Below are 13151 nucleotides of genomic sequence, written 5' to 3' on the forward strand. Positions count from 1 at the left end.
CGCATATATATAAAATTTCAGTCGGATCAATAAACCTAGGTAGGTGATTTTTTTAATAAGTAGTTAAAATGGCATTCGTTTAAGCACTTTCACACAGTGCCGCCAGTTCGTGCCGCACAAAGCCGCCGCCGATAATCATTTCAGTCGCGACGGTCATGTAGAGCACACATTGTGGTTGAACATCAAAGGACGATGAATTAAGTCGACAACATTGCCATCGTAGCTGTGGCTGAAGTGAAAAAAAAATACGAGGCGCCGACTTTACAATATAGAAAATGGCTAAGCAACTTTCTCGAAAAAACACATACTTAAGATTACGCCTATTTTCCGTTGGGATCGGCCACGCAATTCCACTTACTACGATCCTGACACATCACTTTCGCTTCTACCACTCTTATCAAAGTACACTCATTTATGCATGCTCGCCGGTTCCCAGTACTCTTGACCGTGGCTTTTCTTTAAACATCCTGAAATTAATCGAGGTATGTACCACCTAGGCCATCCACTTCGGATTTTACCACTTACATCCGTATAATAAATCTTGGCCTTGTCCAACCTATCTAAGCGTCCTTTTGTCAATTCTCTTCACTACATTTTCTTTTACAACAGTCCCTTAACACACTATTTTATCATTCAAAGTTATCCCACTCATACTCCTCAACGTTCTCATTAGTAACCTTTTGACAGTTTTAATAAAATATTAAGCAATTGAAAATTACATCATTGTAACATAAATATTTAATTCAGGTACCTAATAAAATGACTTTAAGACCAATGACACCGAGAGGGTGCCGTACCGGTATACAAACATTCAACTCAATTGATGTAACGCAACGCAAACCCTCGTTATAAAATATTTAGAAGACATGTCGATTTATTACACTGCACTTTACTTAAATAAAGGATTATACAGTCTGTTCTCTGCCTACCCCAATGGAAAATAGGCGAGATATTATGTATGTACGCAATGCAGCACTCTATTGACGGAATATTTCGAAAATTTAATATAAAATAACAGGAAAACGTAATACCACAGTTTTTGTTCTTCTTTTGATCTTGTTGCATCATAGTGTGAGATTATTTCAGACTAATACAGGTGAAGTAGGTACGTATATTTGTCAAAATTTAAAAAAAAAACCAGGCAAGTGCGATTTGGACTCGCGCACCGAAGGTTCCGTCCACAGAAAAGGTTAGTAAAAGAAAATTCTGATGCCGAAATTCAAGTATCTAGATATAAGACGATCGAGTTGAACTTCACTTAAGCTATAGGCATCAAATAAAGAATAATACTACGTTAGAATGGTCTGTCTCGCTCGTACTTATGCGGTAGACGTGTATCTACGTATGATACGTATACATACTTACATACATAGATTTTTCCTTTACTAACATTTTCTGTGGACGGAACCTTAGGTACATATACACATAAAATATAGTATAACATAGTATATATGCCTACCTTTATTATATTTTTACTGTATCAGGGTTGTGGAGGTATGGTATTTTTTAGACACTCATTGTATTCGGCGTTTTCTATATCTTTAGATAGCTGTAAAGTAATAAACAAAATAATTATAAAGTTGTTACTTTATTTTGCTTATTACTTTATAGCTGTCACAAAAAGTAATTAAAAAAAATAAAACGGACTTCAAAATCTGTCAAATAAATAGTAAGAAATAATATTTAGTTGAATACATTAGAATCTAAATTTTGAAATTACTTTTTATTTGTATAAACTCGAGTGTCCCTAATAATATTAATACGCCAGTGACCATCGTTACCAAAACACTGAAATATTATAAAATGTCTTATAATTTGTTTAATGTATGTAGTGTCCGACACACTCTTGACCGTTTTCCAATTTTCTTTAATTTACTCTCAAACCATTAGTATCCATACTTACTTAAGCTCTAAGCTTCTATTAGTATAGTCGAAACACAAAGTTCCTAATTTTTAACTGTTTTTCAACCATAAGTTGGAAATTTCTAAACCAATTTTGATGAAACTTACATTCTTTTCTATGTTGGACGATACTTAATAAAAAAGCATTGCAATACGATTTGTAGTTTTTACGAAATGCATGGACAAACATACAGGCATGTATATGGAAAATTTAACACACATTACAATATACATATGGGTCAAATTGATAACCTTTTTTTTGAAGTCGGTTGAATTAGATTAGTTTCCTTCAGTCCCCACCACATGGTCATCAAGATATATACCATATCCCTTACCATATTCAAAATATAGACAAACCTACATAAGCCCTTTAACAGTCATTTAAATAAGTTTATTGTAGACAAATGTTATTATAGCATTCAAACTTTTTTTTCAGATAAAATACTTCAAAGCTTCGATATCTCTATATCTATATACTTACTTAATAACTTGTTTGATATAATTTTGTTATTATAAATAGCTGTATTATATAATTAAGTAGGTAACTTTATAATAATTTTGTTACCTACTTACTACTTATTTCTATAATTTTTAGTTAGACAGTTAATATCTTATAATATTATTATAAGATTGGTTATAGTTGTATTTAACCATCTGTAGTAACTTGTAATTTTTGATAAAATACGCTACTTCTTCTACACATAAAACAGACATAATTATTTAGTTGGCTTTTTCACGATTTTAGAGGAAGGTTTAACTTTTCACACAGAATATTAAGAGAGTGACTGGTATTAGTATAGCATAGAATAAGTAATAATACTACGGTCATAGGTTAACTTTTGTGTGTACTATAGGTAATTTTTTACAGACCTACTTATTACAGGTCATCTAATGAGTGAAGTTACTGTTGTGCTACAACATGGGTTGCTGTCAAACCAGAATCACACTCGGATTGTTATAATTCAAAAAGGATTCAATCTTATTATTATTATCTATAGTGTTATGATCTCATCTAAATTTATCATAGGTTAATTAACTTATTTCATATACCTACCAACATACTTACATAATCTAAAAAAATATTAATAGTAATTAACTATCGCCTATTCTAGTCACACAGCATAAGTAGGGGCAATACAATTGATTTAAGTAAGTAGGTACCTATTGCCTGTTATTAAGTAAAGTTTTATCATCATAAAATCAATCGATCGTTTGGTAAACTGGAATTAAACTCGTTAAAATCTAAATACTTACCGGCACCGATGCAGGTTGCAGCAGGCTCGTCGTCGACGCGACGGCGACGCATTGTAGAGCACGATGGAATTTCGACGCTTGAACGCTTCATCTGTAAACAAACCACTTCTGTACTATTTGTGTTTATCTAATAGACAATAAAATAAGAATTATAGCTTTAAGTAGGTACGTACTTACCTTTTAATGTTTCACTTTCATTATGTGAAAAAGAGAAAATCAGTACAGATAGTTAAAGATCTTACAATTATAATAATTATGTTTATATGGCTAACTATTTTACGATTTTAAAGATTATATACCTAAATATATTTATAAATAATTGTTAAATTATCAATAACAAAATCAACTTACCTTTGGAATCTTGAAATACAAGTGAAAAAACGCTTGTCACTTTTTCGCGCCAACGGTTTGGGTACTGAGTTTACTTTTTTTTCCATGAGACAAAGAAATTCTGGCAACGCAGATTCAAACAGCCAATATCGAAAAATATTGAGGTACTTTTTTCTTGACTCGGTCGCATAGATGTCGATAGAATTAATAAATAAGCAATATAAAATCTAATTGCTTTTTGTTACTTCAGTACAATTTATTAAAAGCAGTGAATATTGAGTATTTTCATTAATTTTTCCATTGTTTTTTGGCGGGAAAGTTGTTTTCTTCATTGAATAATCTATTTATATTTAATACGAAATGAAGAAGTAATCGAAAAACATTCACTTAACTTAAGTGTTATCATATCGGAAAAATATATAAATATAATTTTTTTTTTGTTTTGTTTTTCCCCGAAGGGTATGGCAAAGGGAACTATGCCCATACAGCCATGTCTTACGTATTTTTTTTCTTGATGATTAATGAAATGATGAAAGGTGATGATGATGAAACCTAAGCCCCAACCCCAAACGAATTAACTCAAAAGTCCGCATAAACTTTTGAGTCATGAAGCGGCTTCCCGGCACGAAGCGAAAATAGGCAGATACACTTTGTTTATTGAATACTCCAATATAATAACACTCGCGAATGTCTTCCGACTAACTTAATGCGATCATTAACCACAAAACACCACTTCGTATTAATTATTTAGATTACTCAATGAAGAAAGCAACTGTCCCGTTCCCGTTTCCCGCCGAAAAGCCTATATAAATATAAATAATAAATAAACATTCAATAAACAAAGTGGTACTATCTATTTTCACTTCGTGCCAAGAAGCCGCTTCATAACTCGAAAATTTATGCGGACTTTTGAGTTAATTCGTATCACAAACCTAAAGATCTATGTAACCAGGCCAAAAATTTCCAAAAAGAAAAAAAGATGAGGCTATAATTATGACATAATAACACATAATTTGCGTAACCTGTGGATTCCATTGCTTACCGATTTGAAAATATGAAAATACGTTTATTGTTTTTAACGAATTTACACCCGTATTCTAAGATGTTTACTCAAAACTGCCTTCACTCGGTCCTCAGCCAAGGCCACCTTAAGGGATTCTCAAAATCTCCTTGAAATCGGTATTCTTAGTTGGCACCTCAACCTTAACGGAGGTTTCCTCCAGCGAGGAAGAGTGGAGGTATGACGTCATTGTTTTCGTATTATTTTGTTGGCAGCATGATAGAATTCTGTTGGCTGTGGTCACGTTTGTAGTTTATGGGAACATTTAAACGTCAAACAAATTGTCAAATCGACTTTGACAGTTGATTTCGCGGTACCGGCTTTGTTTATTTCAAACACAAATTTCAGACTACTTTGCACTGAGCAAGTTATCATCCGTCCCAAACTACTTTGTGGAGTGTGAAAGTGTTTATTAGATTTGTAAAAGTGTTTATCAAGTCAAAATGTCGAGCGGATCAACAAGACAAACTTTCACTGAACACGAAAAAGTGTGTCTGCAGGAATTAGTTTTGAAATATAAATTAAATTCTGCTGCAACTATTGGGGCTGGAAATGCAAATGTAAAAAAAATGGCTTGGGTACGCCTTACACAAGAATTTAACTCCATTGCGACCAATAGTAAAGTAAGTACCTAATTGTAGCACATAATATTAATATCATTCCTGATTTTGATTAAACTTACAAACAAACCTTTGATTTCTTTTAGCGAACAGAGGCACAATTAAAAAAATGTTGGGACAATTTAAAAACCAGAAGAAAACAATTTCTAGCACAAGAAAAAAGGTAAAATATCATATACTTTCTTAAAAGTAAATATTTAATTATTTACTATTGTTACAAAACAGAGTGCAATGCTGTAAGTAATGTTATTTTTAAGCTTCTCTTTTTTTCATTTGAATTTGGAAGGGAACGCATGAGGACCGGAGGTGGGTTGTATGCAGCTAGTACCTCTCAAGGCTCCCAGGAGGCTATTGATGCTGCTCTTTTGGATGCCACAAATATAGAGCTACAAGGCGTGTTTGATAGTGATAGTGGTGAGTTATCAGGATATACATACATACCTTATTCCACTTACTAAAGGTATGTTTTTTATATCTCTTTTCTATGTTCAGTTGAAAGTTAATAGAATTTCGCCGAGTGGCTCTTGCAAGTAAAAATTATAGCAATTGATAACATTTTCATTCCAGATATGGTGTTGGACCACAACATGTTAGCCCCAGTACCCGATCTCCCTGCACCTGCAGCCCCTGCAGCACCCGCTAATACCTCACCTGGCGAAGGACCATCCCAAATACAAAGTATAATAGTTAAGCTATATTTTTTGCCATTTCTAACACAATAAACAACATATTTTTTTTGCAGAATACATTATGTTTTGCCTTTTTTGCAGAAGCTATTCCTGTGGAAGTTGATATTGAAATAATGGATAATCAATATCGTCCATCAGCCGGGTCTCGTCTCTCCGATTATGAGCCACCTTCTCTAATTCAAGGTATTTTCTTAGATATTTTCTTAAGTTGATTATCTAGTACATTTAAACAAAACTATAGGCTTGATTATTATTACAAGTAATCTAAACCAGTGTGAAGATTTTAAAGATTTTAAGAAAGAGGTGTGTTTAATGAACACTTATGTAACCTTATTTAAGTAACATATTTGGAATTTTTTATTTGTAGAGTCTGTTCCTGTGGCACAAGTAGAGCTACCTCGTCGACCATCAACTGGATTGAGAGAACATGATTATGGAGCACCTTCTCAAACTCAAGGTATTCTTATTATAGCAATATTGTTGAACAAAATCTGCTTTATAAGTAACTAAAATAATTTCTAATGTATTTTTGGTAACAAATTCCTAGAAACCCCATGCTGATCTTGCGCGACCCAACTCCGTCCACAAAAGTTTTTAGAGCTTTCTTATCTTTTGTTTACATTCACATCTGTGAATGTGATGGCCATCTGTCAGCACTTGTGGTGACCTTTTTTTATATTAGCCAGTTAAACGTATTCACTTCGGAGTAAAAAGGATCGGTTAAAAAATATTTTTATTATAAGTACATACACATACATAAACTCACGCCCGTAAGCCCTAATGGGGTGGGCAGAGCCACAAGTAATCAAAGACAACTTGCAGCCACTGTTGATACGATGTCGTTTATTATAAGTAACTGTGTTTATTAAGCCTGTGAACTTTCAAATCAAATCAAATCAAATATACTTTATTGCACAGAACTACAGAACTTTCGTGCGTTTTAACATATCTTCTTGTTACGTTTCAGCTTCAAAGAACATTCGGGCTCATGTAATTAATCAGGAGTTCACCTTGCGAAAGGATAGATATCAGGTGATAGTGGACAGGGAGGAGGAGCTACACAAATTGAGGGTAGCAGAGCGGGAGTGGCTCGTAAAGGCAGCTGAGGAGACATATCATAAAGCTCGCCTTGAAAAGGAAAGTGCGCAGGAGTTGCTGCTATGCAGCCGGGCTAAGCGAGAGCTAGCAGAGCTGCATCTTTCTAGGGAAAGAAAGAAATAAATTGATAGTTTTTATAACATTTTTTTTATTGAGCATATCCCTTGTATTTGGAGCAATAACTAATTTTAACTATGATACAAATAATGGAATCTTAAAGAATATTTCTAAGAACTTTTTCTATATGAATTATAACATAATATTATAGGTATTTAATACATATCTAACAACTAGATAGAAACTAAACTAGTACATAACACAATACAGTAACTCTTTATTATTTAAATACAAGAAGCAAGTGGTACAAAAGGCGTTCTTTTTGCTGAGGAAACATAACTAACATAACAAAATTATACTTAACTAAAATGTCTTGCGATAAAACTAGCTCTTATAATACTACCTCGTTCATTGTCTGGAACAGGTGTTGGTGGGTCTATCCTTGACCTCAAGGGTTCTGGCATTTCTTGGTTAGTGTTAACACTGATATTGTGCAATACAGCACATGCCACGATGATGTTAGGGACATTTTTTATTTTGTTCTGAAGCTTCCTGCTTAAACAAGCAAATCTTCTTTTCAGGACACCATTCAGCCTTTCTATAATATTTCTAGTACTGATATGGGATCTGTTGTAGCGCTCCTGAGCTGGTGTTTGTGGATTTAGCACGGGAGTATACGTGTAAGACGACTGTGCATATCCACTGTCCCCTAAAAGTATGCCAGCACCTACTAAATCCCCTTCTTCAAAGCGCATACTACAACGGCTGTTGCTGAATATGCGGGAATCATGGGCAGATCCTGGCCACCTTGCCACAATGTCGTAAATCAACATTTGTGGCCCGCATATTAGTTGTACATTTATAGAGAACTCACCTTTTCTATTTCTGAAAAGTTCTCCATTTTCCCGACTCGGATTTTTAATTGGTACGTGAGTGCAGTCAATGCACCCGATTACCCCTGGGAATTGAGCACGTTGGTAAAATGCTCTCTTCACGTTGGCTCTCTCGTGTGCTCCAGGGAACTTGATAAACTCAACTACTTTCATTGCTAATATTTTCGATAGCTTAGCCACGATTTTAGATACAACTGGCTGACTGATCTTATGCAGGTCTCCGCAAACAATCTGTTGAAACAGAAATAGTTTGGTAAATATTTTTTATAACTGTAGATAAGTAATTATATAAATGCTTGAATGGCTAACTTACCTGGAAGTTTCCTGTAGCATAAAATCTTAACGCTATGAGTAGTTGCAATATGGGTGGTAAAGGTAACCCTTTGTTGGTTACATTTGATTGCAATCCAATCAGTGGCAATATCATATGAACAACGGTATCTTTCCTAAATCGAAAGCGTTTTTGAAATTGTTCTTCGTCGTAACATTCCAAAGGGTTTTGAGCGTCTCTGATATATTTCCGCGCCGGATAATCGTAAGGATTATCATAAACATAATCCATAAACTCTTCAAAGTCACTATATAAGTCACTATCACTCATTTTAATAACAAAAATCGAAGTTTGTAATATAAAAAGTATCGTCACAACAAGCGTTCGCACGGATTTCAAGCGTTGAGTAGTCCTTAAGGTAGGTCACGAGGTACCTTACATTTGACAGTTCATTCCTCAATTTTTACTCACCTCCAGTGAGGAAGAACCATAAGTCGAGGACGTAAATGTCAACTATGAATACCAAAAATCCTCAACCAAGGTTGAGTCGAGTGGAGGAAATCTTGAGTGACATCTGAGAATACGGGTGTTAACGTACCTAGTATAGTATTTGGCTGTATGGGTTATGTTTCCTTTGCCTGTCCTATGTACAAAATAACCAAAAAAAAAACTAAACAAAACAAAATGGTCTTATGGTCTCGTTCTGTGGTCTCGTTGCCGAGAAGTTCTCTTGATAATTTCCTGTGCTACTTTGTTAGAATTTGTAGCTTACAAGTTCACCGTGCGAGAGCGTCGACATTCTACTGTAAAAACTTCCAGAGCCATTGTGTGTTTTGGATAGAGCTGATATGATAAAAAGTTTGTGGATAATGTTCGTTGATAAATTGCAATGTAAGTAACATACAATCAAATGACATTGTTATTATATATGACACTGTTATTATATAGTTATTTATTTATAGGTGTGAATGCTGATCGACTTTGTCATACTAACTCATACTCATACTAAGAGATGTAAGCAACAATAACAAGTTTCCTGAAGAATGTTCCAATCGGACAGTTGGAAACAATTATGTCTGTATAAGTTGTGGAATATCTTTGGGAAAGCAGTCACGAAGATAAAATCACAGGCCATGGGCTTATGGAAAGAAGTGAAGAGTGGTATTATATAGAAAAACAATCTCCGAGATAGGTATTAAAGTATTAAGTATTTTATGTTGTACATGAAAAATATTGTGTTTCAATCATAAATGTTATAAGGCAATCCTTAATTATGATTAAAACATTGTTCTAATTTTAATTTATTGTTGGCAATGTTTCAGTTCCATTCCTACACATTAAATAATATTGATACAATCGGGCATATTGTGCAATATACTATTAAAAACATTCATGTTTGCTTTCAGATGCCTGATGGATGCCCATGTATGCATTGTTTGCAGGATGAGCTCACCTCAAAAGCATTAATATCTAGTGAACATAAAAGCTGTGTTAGGTGTGTTGTTGCAATGTATATAGTTCTATTTATTAACCCCCGACGCAAAATTGTGTATATGTGTCTATCTGTAGCATCGTAGCTCCCAAACGGATGATCCAATTTTAATATGGTTTTTTTTTGTTTGTAAGTTATATTAGTCGAGAGTGTTCTTAGCTATGTTTGGTAGAAATCGGTTCAGGTCTTCAAGGTCATCAGAAATGTTTGTTAAGTGTGATAGGAATGTTACACGCTCAGTTTGCTTGCAAGCATAGGTATGTGGGATAAGTTTTTTTTTGCTTTTTATAGGGTTTTTTTCACCTTTTTTCATAATAATTGAGTACTTTTGTTTTGTCGGGGGTTTTTTTTGTTCATAGATGTTGGTAAACTATGAGTTTATATCACTTTATAATTATTATAATTTATATTATTAAATCATTAAATAGATAAAAACCTGTGTATATTTTAATGTTATTGTTAAGTTTATTCTCTACCTACTTACTAATATGTTACCATATTAAGTCTGTTCAAAAATCATAAATAGGTACTTGTTCTTCTTCTATCATGTAGGTTGTGAAGTGGATGACCAACCTCATCAACCAGGGTTATTGCTGAGCCGCCAATGTCGTTGGATCAGCCAGCAATGTCCTAACTGAATCAGGGATCACAAAGAAATTTTTGTGTTTTGTCCCCACCGGGACTTGAACCTGGGACCTCCGGAACGTTAGCCACTGGACCACATAGGCCGAGAGTATATATGGTTAAGTTGCTGTTTTATTTCAACTATTTAATTAAATGTAGGAATATTTTGTATGAGTATGAATTATATAATAAAACAAATTATTTCTAAAAATATATCTTTCATTATGTTTTTAATAAAATTGTTTCTTTTTAAAATTATTTTGAAAAATAAAAATAGTAATCACGTCGTTTAGCACCACTTCAACTGATAGGATCTCACAATCAATGTTTTTTGTGGTATCAAAATTGTTAGTTACATTTAATTTTTGACCTCTTGGGACCAGATTTTCACATCAAACATCCTTTGGTGGTCTTTATTGGTCTAAATGCAAGACAAATATAATTACAGAATCTATAGGTACCAATGAGGGACTTTCCAGGCTAGGTTCTCAAAAAAAAAATACAGATGGCGCTGTCCAGATTTAACATGACCTACCTAGTTACTAAATATGCAAGAGTAACGTGTGTTATTGGTGCTGATTCCAGTACACACTGTCTAAGTTTATTTGAAGTTATACCTGTCATTTTATTATCAGGTGACGGGTAAACGACAGGCTTAAAATTTATGGAATAGGTTCACAATAATTTTAGTCAGAAATTAAAAAAACCCAGCAAAAGTTGACAGCACACATGTCACCGGCGATAGAAATATGTTATGCGAAATAAAAGTTGCTCCAGGTTTTATAGTTTTGCCAGGCCGTAGGGTGTCTCCCTGATGCGAAGCATGTCACCGGCGATAGAATTTGACCAAGATTTAAATAGGTCTCGTGAAAAAAGAATAGTTTCAGATGCGATAGTTTTGCCGGGGCGTAGTGTGTCTCCGTGACGAGGAGCAGTTTTCGAAGACCGGGAAGTAATTCCGTACTCTACATGACGTTCCGATCACACCTCCCATACATCATTTTTAGCCCCGAGGCTTTTTCTGTATAAGGGAAATTTTGTATGGCGGCCATCTTGTTTTTCCGCCATTTTGATTTTTGTCACCAGCGATTGAATTTGACCAAGATTTAAATAGGTATCGTGAAAACTAAAAAGTTCCACGTGCGATAGTTTCACCAGGCCGTAGGGTGTCTCCCTGATGCGGAGCAGTTTTTCAAGATCGAACAGTTTTTCCATACTCAACATGACGTTTCGATCACATTTCTCATACATCATTTTTACCCCTGAGGCATTTTCGGGAAAAACGAAAATTTTGTATGGCGGCCATCTTGTTTTTCCGCCATTTTGTTTTTTTTACCAGTAATAGATTTTGACCAAGATTGAAATAAGTATTGTGAAAGAAAAATTGGTTCAGGTGCGATAGTTTTCCCAGGCCATAGGGTGCCGCCCTGATGCGGAGCAGTTTTTGAAGATCGGGAAGTATTTCCATACTCAACATGACGTTTTGATCACATCCCTATACATAATTTTTACCCCCGAGGCATTTTCAGGAAAAACGAAAAATTTGTATGGCGGCCATCTTGATTTTCCGCCATTTTGTTTTTTTTTCATTGGCAATTAAATTTGACCAAGATTTAAATAGGTATCGTGAAAACTAAAAAGTTCCACGTGCGATAGTTTCGCCAGGCCGTAGGGTGTCTCCCTGATGCGGAGCAGTTTTTGAAGATCAAGAAGTATTTCCATACTCACCAAGACGTTCCAATTACACCCCTATGCACAGTTTTTAACCCCGAGACATTTTCAGGAAAATTGAAAAATTTGTATGGCGGCCATCTTGTTTTTCCGCCATTTTGATTTTTTATCACCAGCGATTGAATTTGACCAAGAATTAAGTAGGTTTAGTGGAAAAAAAAATGTTCTATGTTTGATAGTTTAGCCAGGCCATAGGGTGTCTTCCTGATGCGGAGCAGTTTTTCAAGATCGAGCAGTATTCCCATACTCAGCTTGACGTTTCGATCACATCTCCCATACATCATTTTTACCTCCGAGACATTTTCTGGGAAAACAAATTTTTGTATGGCGGCCATCTTGTTTTTCCGCCATTTTGATTTTTTTTCACCCACGATAGAATTTGACCAAGATTTAAATAGGTTTTGCGAAAAAATAATTGATCTAGGTATAATAGTTGCGCCAGACTGTAGGGTGTCTCCCTGATGCGGAGCAGTTTTCCATGATCTGGAAGTTTTCCCATACTCACCGGGAGGTCCCGATCACACCCCCCATACATCATTTTCACCCCCCGACGCTCCTTCTGGGAGAACAACCCTGTCAGTGAGTCAGTGAGTCAGTCAGTCAGTCAGTCAGTCAGTCAGTGGGTTTGCAGCTATATATATTATAATAATATAATAATAATAATATGACAAAAGGACCTGATGAAGCCCGTATTGCCGTTGTTGATGAAGAACATCGTGAGGATGAAATCGAACAATATGTCACTAAGCGATATATTAGTTCTAGCGAAGCAGCGTGGCGTGTTCTCGAATTTGATATTGTAGCTAGGAACCCTACGGTAAAAATGTTAACAGTACATTTGCCCGATCAAAATTCGGTATTTTTTAAGCCTGGCCACGCGAACGAGGCAGTTAATAATGCAGGTTCAGATCTTTTAGACTATTTCAGTAGGCCTTTAACTGAGGAGTTTGATCGGGTATCCTACTTAGACTTTTTTGAAAATTATAACATTCATGCGAAGGATCCATGTTTAAAGACAGTTCAGGCGGTGCAAATGCAAAACGGCAAATTTCTTACGCGGAGAATGCGGGGTGAGCTCGTCGCGCGTCTATTTTGGGTCGCGCCGAACAGAGGTGAACAGTTCTTTTTAA

At 35.1% G+C, this 13151-nt stretch overlaps 2 protein-coding genes and 1 long non-coding RNA gene across 3 annotated transcripts; 2 read left to right on the plus strand and 1 right to left on the minus strand.

Annotated features, from left to right (window-relative positions):
* Window positions 1-4575: 4575 nt before the first annotated feature.
* Window positions 4576-7093, plus strand: LOC126381705 (uncharacterized). Its single transcript, XM_050031163.1, has 7 exons — window positions 4576-5169; window positions 5253-5329; window positions 5453-5580; window positions 5734-5844; window positions 5937-6038; window positions 6223-6312; window positions 6823-7093. Exons 1-7 carry the CDS (start codon window positions 4990-4992, stop codon window positions 7074-7076), a joined length of 942 nt encoding a protein of 313 aa, XP_049887120.1. The 5' UTR covers window positions 4576-4989; the 3' UTR covers window positions 7077-7093.
* A 94-nt stretch (window positions 7094-7187) lies between these two features.
* Window positions 7188-8761, minus strand: LOC126381704 (putative nuclease HARBI1). The gene is made up of 2 exons (XM_050031162.1): window positions 8217-8761; window positions 7188-8134 (listed from the first exon to the last, which is right to left on the minus strand). The coding sequence occupies exons 1-2, from the start codon at window positions 8502-8504 to the stop codon at window positions 7370-7372; spliced, it is 1053 nt and encodes a 350-aa protein (XP_049887119.1). The 5' UTR covers window positions 8505-8761; the 3' UTR covers window positions 7188-7369.
* An 80-nt stretch (window positions 8762-8841) lies between these two features.
* Window positions 8842-10479, plus strand: LOC126381706 (uncharacterized). Its single transcript, XR_007568937.1, has 3 exons — window positions 8842-9065; window positions 9137-9366; window positions 9581-10479. It is a non-coding gene; the product is annotated as an uncharacterized LOC126381706 (long non-coding RNA).
* Window positions 10480-13151: the final 2672 nt, after the last annotated feature.

This window comes from Pectinophora gossypiella, unplaced genomic scaffold (assembly GCF_024362695.1).
Source record: "Pectinophora gossypiella unplaced genomic scaffold, ilPecGoss1.1 Pgos_88, whole genome shotgun sequence".
NCBI classification, from domain to species: Eukaryota; Metazoa; Arthropoda; class Insecta; order Lepidoptera; family Gelechiidae; genus Pectinophora; species Pectinophora gossypiella.

Bases quoted from the DNA above. Each gene is read 5' to 3' on its own strand.
- LOC126381705 (XM_050031163.1), top strand. From the start codon at position 4,990: ATGTCGAGCGGATCAACAAGACAAACTTTCACTGAACACGAAAAAGTG. The intron at 5,581-5,733 runs GTGAGTTATCAG...TTTTCATTCCAG, and splicing joins CGTGTTTGATAGTGATAGTG to ATATGGTGTTGGACCACAAC. The intron at 6,039-6,222 runs GTATTTTCTTAG...TTTTATTTGTAG, and splicing joins GCCACCTTCTCTAATTCAAG to AGTCTGTTCCTGTGGCACAA.
- LOC126381704 (XM_050031162.1), bottom strand. From the start codon at position 8,504: ATGAGTGATAGTGACTTATATAGTGACTTTGAAGAGTTTATGGATTAT. The intron at 8,135-8,216 runs GTAAGTTAGCCA...CTGTTTCAACAG, and splicing joins ATGCTACAGGAAACTTCCAG to ATTGTTTGCGGAGACCTGCA.